A 7,358-nucleotide genomic window follows, 5' to 3' on the forward strand; every position below is an offset into this window, starting at 1 on the left:
AAATAACCAGTCAGGATGAATCTGGTGAATTTGATCCACAATGGTCAGATGACGTCAACCCAGAAGCAGAAGCAGAAGTGGACGTCGTTGATGAAGAAAAAGAGGAGACCGAGATACAGGTTGATCACATGTTGAACAACGACATTGGAGCATGTGCTTATACTCGTAAAGATGCTTACATCCATTTATCTGATGTGTACAAGGTCGTCACCGTCATGAATGTATATAATCAAAGCTTCTCGGTACTACCAATGGAGGAATATTGGCCTCCATATGAAGGTGATATTGTTTGGCACAATGACGAGATGCGTAGAAAGAAAAAAGGAAGGCCAAACAGCACACGTATCAGGACAGAGATGGATTCGACAGATAAAATGATAAGATTATGTAGTATCTGTCGACAACTAGGACACAACAAGAACAATTGTCTCAATCGAGGAACATCATCTAGGTCATAAGCTTTTTGTAACATTGTATTTTTGTAACCTTCAATCATTATATATCATTAAGTTTTTGTTACAACGAGGTTCGCAACAAACATCAGTAGAAAATAAGCTATCTGAAAACATAAATAATTCTAACTGATTACAACAATCAAATTGATGTCGTCTCGACCGAACGTCATTTCTCTAGCATCCTTATCAATCTTCATTCGCACCCAATCAAAGATACTGTCAAGTCTCTCAATACTTCTAATTTTTTCCTTCTGGTATTTTCCCATCTAACCAACGAACCAGCTCCCTCTTCAGTTGATCGAACGTAGTGATGTTTTCTAGAACAACATCAACATCTGAGGTTTGTCTCTCGCATAAATCACCTTTCCGTATCGGCGACGAACACCAAACATGATTGCCAAATGATTATTTGAGATGTGGAACAATTACTCACACAACGCATCTATTTATAACACAAAAATATCATTTTACACTGAGGCGCCAATTGAATTGGTGCCTCCTCTTAAGTACTACACAGGGGCGCCAATTGGATTGACTAGGGCATCCGCCCTAGCCAATCCAATTGGCGCCTCCATTCAAGTATTTAAGAGGAGTCGCCAATTCAATTGGCGTCTCCTCCTAAAAGCGGGGTAGTTTGGGATTTTTTTTAAAACCAATGGTATTTTGGAAATTTCCTTGAAAAAGTGGGTTATTTTTGTAAAAAATTCTTAAAACTGACTCGACTCAAATTGATATTTTTATTGCTAGCAAGAAAATGACTTTTAGTTTTACAAATCCAATATAATGAAATGCAAATTACAATAAAATGATATTTTTTTTAAAACTAAAGGATGTCAAACATACATTCTTATTTACTCATGAAAATTAAAAATAAAATAACTTGAGAGATAATTCTCTAAATTTAATTGAAAATAAAATGTATCATAAAATCTCTTCAATCTTTTAAACTCTACAGATTTAGTATATAAAATGTGTAGTTTATGTAAGTTGAAAAAGAATTAAATAATTTACTCACTAAAACAAATACACATGTAAGCTCTACCTCACATTCTCAACTACAAACGGTTGCTATACATCCTTTACATTCTAAACATGTCAAAATTATAGATATTCACAAAAGTTACTATTTGTTGGCAGCAAATATTTCTATTCAGGATCATTAGTCTTCTTGTCCCCATACCTCATCCATTGTACCCTTTCATGATGCATGGGAAAAAACCACATTTTAATCGTCGAGCACGAAAAGTACGGTATAAGCGAAGAAACTGTCACGAATAGCGTGGCAATCCAAAAGGAAGGAGTCGGAGCAAGAGTCTCGACAAAGACTTTGTAAGCATTTGTGGAAAAGCTTGGAGGCAATGATCCATATGCAAACATGAAGAAATACCAAAGAGCAATAGAACCCCAAATCGCAACATGTTGTACCAAGGTGAAGTATCGAACAGATAGCGCCATCTGTAGGTTTACAACCCAAACGACACAAGTATACATTGTTTGTCCTAGCATGGATTTTCCGGCGGTTTGTCCGTTCTCGTCGAAGGCTTGAAGGCCTATCGCTTTTGTACAGAAGAAGAAGATTATTATGGCGCTGATGAATCCGTTGAGCATCCAGCTTAGAATCCGTCGCCAGCTGAATAAGACATTTTGCACACCTTCTTGGTATAAGATGGGAAACTGCAACATTAAACAGAAATAAGATGGGATGATTGTCATTCATCATTCATAAGAAGAAATAAAATGAGTTTTCTTTACTTCGTTTGTGTCTGTCTGGCTTTTAGTTTTGTCTGTCAAATATGATTTTAGTGAAAATGCAGATTTCACTTTCCCAAATTATTACCAGTGGTCGTATCAGTGTCGTGTTGGTATCCGTGTATGTCTACGTGTGCTTCATAGAACATGTTAGATGGTGAATAGTAAGCTTACCTTGTGGCAGTACCTAGCCGATACATCTTGGTCAAAGACCCCAAGGGCAATGGCAGGAAGTGAAGAAAACAAGACACTATAGAAAGATAAAAACCAATCATTGTATGCGGGCTGTCCAGAGAATGATGCATACACCTCATATAAGAATAGAGTGAAGCCAAATGTAATATTCTTGTAGAAAAAGTAACATATCTGCCGCAAGAATAAACAAGATATATTAGATAATCTTTCAGAACCTTAATCTATTGAATGTTGAGATCAAGTTTCAAAGTCTTACCATTGTGGACATCCTCCGGTAACACCAATGTCCGTGTACAAGAAGTAATCGTTCTAAATACCGGAACTGCGCAATTGCAATATCACTAGACATGACGGCCTAGGGTGGAGAGAGGATAGAAACTAAAAAGTTATAAACAAAACAGGATATGGAAGTGAAAATCAATAATAACAAAGAATACTCTAGTTAGTTAGTTTTTTTTATGTACCTGCATTCCTTCAACGCCACTGATTCCAACACCTACATCAGCTTCTTGAAGCATTCCTACATCATTAGCTCCATCACCAATAGCTAATGTTGTTTTACCTGTTCCTTCTTTGACCAGTCTAGTAACCTTTAATGAGAGGTACTAATAAAAGTTAGTATCCCCTTTATATGTAGAGGGGAAAAACAACGAAAAGGCTTAAACATACCAGTGCCTTCTGCTTTGGCGAAGAGCGACAGCAGATAACAGATGCACAGCGAGTTGCAAGGTCTAAAAACATGTTCTTTGTATTATCCTCTAGAGCATAAACAAGTGATTTTCCATCAATTATAAGAGCAAATGTTTGCTGAGAGGGCCCTTTAGATGCAGAAAGCAGTTTAGAACCTTCCGATATCTGATGATACACGCTTTCCCTTGATGCCTAAAATAAGAATCCGCAAAAAAATATTAGCACATTATCAAAAAAACCAAGTCACTTTATCACTGCACTTCTTGTCAAAGATTAAAGGCTAAATATTTTATTTTACGTTGATGATAGCCTTCTTGTCTCCATCCGTTTCCAATGCTTGAATATCTGGAATCTCCAAATGAATTATAATCTGTTTCATTCCTTGTCGAAGCAAGCGACAAGAAAAACTGCATTCGTATATTCATGTCAAACATCTTGAAAATGCCATTGTAAAAGGAAAATGCATGATTGAAGTATAATATTATACCCGATGTTGATGGCAGTCTCCATTTTGTCCCCAGTCAAAACCCATATCTTAATTCCAGCCTGTGCAAGCTTGTCAATACATTCAGGAACCTAGCAAAACAATATAGTTAGTCGAGATTTCAAGTCTTGATCCAACCGATACATTTTCTTTCGAGAAATTTTTTGTCACCCCGTTTTGAAGCTTGTCCTCTACAGCAGTGGCCCCGAGAAGGATTAGATTCCTCTCAATCTTATCTGATACTTCCTCAATCAACGATTCACGGTCTATGGTGACTGAATTTTTCACTTCGGAAAATTTATTGTCAAACTCATTATATTCTTCTTCATCGAGTTCACGATAGGCCAGTATCAGCGTTCTTAGACCTGCATCAGCATACTCATTCATATGCTCCAAAGTTTTCGCTTCAAACTCCCTCCCATCCTTGGCAAGCCTTTCAAACATGACACTGCATGAAAGATTATGACTCAAGGCAAGTTAATAGGTTAAATGGAAAGTTAAACTCAAAAATACCGAAGGCTTCATGCTATTTAGTCGCTAACCTGTCAGCACCTTTACAGAGTAGCAAAATTCTCCCTTCTTCATCTTTCACTATCACCGACATTCTCTTCCTTGAACTATTGAATTCTAAGACATTGAGAATCTTGAATGTCCTGCAAAATGAAATCAGTTACTATGTCGAAGATGATCTATTTGGCATCACTTAACATGAAAATAATAAATGTGAACGCAGGAGTCAAAATCCCAAAGTAACAAAGAGACAGGAATTTGGAAAACAAAACTAACCTATTAACTTCATCGCCAGAAACTGGATCTAACTCTTTCATCGATAAACTATTTTGGGTCCTTTTGTAGAATTTAAAACCAACTTCTCTTGCAGCAATCACAAATGCGGCTTCATCAGGAGATTCAGCTTCATATGAGACTTTTCCGGTACCTTCATCTACTTCAGGTATGGCAGTATGACAAACAGACAATAAACGGAAAAACTTCTGTATAACATCCGCACATGGCTCATTAACCCAGTTTCCGTTCATTATCCTTTCATCCATAAAGTTAAAACCTTTAACCGATTCTTTTCGATCACGAGCTTCTCTGATATCGTCTGATTCTGGTTCCGACCTATTAACTTGTTGATGTATCATAGGTGAATTATTACTTATATTACCAATGGCTTGCTCAACCTCGGTGACACCACGACCATAAGCTACCCCAGCAACCGAACATTTGATGAACTCCATCGAGTTGCAAGTCAACGTTCCAGTTTTATCAGAAAGGATCGTGTCAATTTGGCCCAGTTCTTCGTTCAAGTTTGAAGTACGGGCAAGAGCCGGTTTGTCCAGTTCTTCATAGTACATATTGATATCTTGATTAATGAAGATGCATTGAAGGACTTTGACCAATTCTATTGAGAAATACAAGGAGATTGGAATGAAGAAGTTGTATAACATTAAGGCCGTCAAAAAATGAAATGCAGAAGCTGCAGCAACTCTTTCAGGATCAAAGAAAATGGTGGAATCATCTGGTCTTAGATACCATCTTTTCATAACTCCGTTGTGTAAGTCGCGTTTAGTTACAATTCCAAAGAGAATAGAACCAACGAAAGCAATTAAAAATAAAACACAAAATAAGAAGTAGATAATCTTATCCATCTTCTTCTCTATTTTGCTTCTTTTCGAAGGCGGATCAGTGGCATTTTGAATAACCTTCGTGTCATGACCGGTAAAGATGACTGCTCCATATACATAGTCCGTGTTACGAAGTTTAGAGTCTCGTAGAAGAAGTTGTTGAGGAGAAAGGGGAAATTTTTGTCCATCAAACTCCATGCTCCCAACAAATGAGTACAAATTTGCATTTGGATCTTCACATTTGACGGCAGCTTTGAAATCACGGAATTTAAAGTCCTCGTTTAAGGAAGAAGTTACTTCCAATCCTTGTTTTAGCTTCAAATTTGTCTCCCCGTCCAAGTTCATAGTCTCAACATAGCACACCGCATCGTCATAACTCGACGAAAGCAATAGGAGATCAGCAGGGAAGAACTCATCCTTCTTTACCTTCACTATATTCCCCACCTTGAGATTCTTCCACTCCGTATATTCGAAACTTCCATCACCTTTATGAAATATAACTCTTCTATTGTTCACCTCAATATCCTACAGAACTATGCAGTTAGCTAATTACGTTCAAATCTATGAAGCACTAAAACAGACACCGCACACGACAACAAGGATAATAATTAAAAAAAGTGAAAGTGGTTGAATATAATCACATGTGTCAATGTCATCTCGGTGTCAGACACCAAACGTACTTTGAATCTGAAGTGTCATTTCTACATTCATATCTACATACATTTGACATTAAAAGAACAAAACTTACAACATGATAAAGTGATAGTTATCAAAACACACTAGTACCTGCTTTTTCCGACGCCAATCTTCAACACCTTCTTTCACCATAGTTGCTCCGGTGATGATACACAGCGGAAGAATAGCACTAACAGCCGTATACGGAGCAAGTTTAGTGAAAGCTAAGATACCAGTAACAAGGAAATAGAAATTAGCTACCCTCCTAAACTGCTCAAACAATGACTTAGGCAAGAAATTAGCAACTGTATATTTTGTTGACCTAACAGAATTATCAGCATAACTATTCCTAAAATCTGATTCAAAACTATCTTGTTCATTGCATAAAACAACCCTAGAATACCCTTGTTTACCAATCTGTGGATTTTCTGTCCTAAAGTTTGGTTTTTGACCACATCTAAATGAATATATCTTGCTGAAATTAAGCTTCTTCATCTTCATGATACAAACCTTAAATCTACTTTTATCCAATAATTGAAGTAAATTAATCCAAAAATTAGGCAAAAAAGACCTACTCAGATGCTAACTCTCCTAAAACTAGCAGACAAATAGGTAAATTTTTTAAATTCTCAAAAAGCTAACCCACTTATTTAAAAAGCACTTAATTTTCAAGTCCACAGCAAACAAAAAAGCTAAGAAACGCGTTTTGAAAAGCAAAGATTAAGAAGAATATATATAGAAAAGCAGAAACAGTGTGAAAATTGAAGATATCTAGAAACTGAGACAAATTCTATAATGGAGGTTTTCCTTGAAAAAGAGGAATATGAAGAGTTTTGAAATTGACTCCATAAAACAGTGGTTGTTGTGCATTTTTATCAAAACGTGGTATTTGTAAATTTCCTAGAAATTGATTAGCAGAAGGAAAGATTGGTTCTTTGTGAAGTAAGATAAAGAAGTACTAGAATCAAAGTTGAAGTAGTAGCAACTGAAAAGTTTCATTTGAAGAAACAAAACAGAGAAAGATCTGGATTTTAAAGATAGAATAGTACTAAAAAGACATTGTCGAATAATACTATGCCAAAAAAAAACGTTGTGGAAGTAATGTTTTCGATATTATTAATGAATGACACTATTAATAAATGATGTAAAATTTAGTTTTTCTATAATGTTAATAAAAATATTATGCATTTATTTTAATAAAATATATAATTAATTTTTTAATTGTTTTTTTATACTAATTTTTTATAACTGAGTTTAATAGAGAAAATTTAATTTGATTGGGTTTGAGTATGTGTTTGTGTTTTCTCCGATTTTAAAGTATGGATATTGGGTGGATAATGAGAACATTAATACCCATCTGAATCCGTTTTCGAACCTGCTCCGTTGATAATTTTGAATATTTTAATTTGATCATTTATAATATTAATTATTTGATTAATATATTAATATTTTAGTTTATAAAAGTATTTAAAATATATGTTA

The 7,358-nt window shown here is 35.5% G+C and overlaps 1 protein-coding gene across 2 annotated transcripts; it reads right to left on the reverse strand.

Annotated features, from left to right (window-relative positions):
- Window positions 1-1,335: 1,335 nt before the first annotated feature.
- Window positions 1,336-6,956, reverse strand: LOC127085414 (putative phospholipid-transporting ATPase 9). 2 transcript variants are annotated; one of them, XM_051025929.1, is made up of 11 exons: window positions 5,988-6,956; window positions 4,360-5,726; window positions 4,116-4,226; window positions 3,745-4,021; window positions 3,577-3,665; window positions 3,388-3,496; window positions 3,069-3,281; window positions 2,864-2,989; window positions 2,656-2,754; window positions 2,379-2,570; window positions 1,336-2,129 (listed from the first exon to the last, which is right to left on the reverse strand). In XM_051025929.1, the coding sequence occupies exons 1-11, from the start codon at window positions 6,375-6,377 to the stop codon at window positions 1,602-1,604; spliced, it is 3,501 nt and encodes a 1,166-aa protein (XP_050881886.1). In that variant the 5' UTR covers window positions 6,378-6,956; the 3' UTR covers window positions 1,336-1,601. The 2 variants fall into 2 exon arrangements, with proteins under 2 accessions (XP_050881886.1, XP_050881887.1); XM_051025930.1 differs by having other exon boundaries at window positions 4,360-5,734; window positions 5,988-6,187.
- Window positions 6,957-7,358: the final 402 nt, after the last annotated feature.

Source organism: Lathyrus oleraceus, chromosome 5 (assembly GCF_024323335.1).
Source record: "Lathyrus oleraceus cultivar Zhongwan6 chromosome 5, CAAS_Psat_ZW6_1.0, whole genome shotgun sequence".
Classification (NCBI taxonomy): domain Eukaryota; kingdom Viridiplantae; phylum Streptophyta; class Magnoliopsida; order Fabales; family Fabaceae; genus Lathyrus; species Lathyrus oleraceus.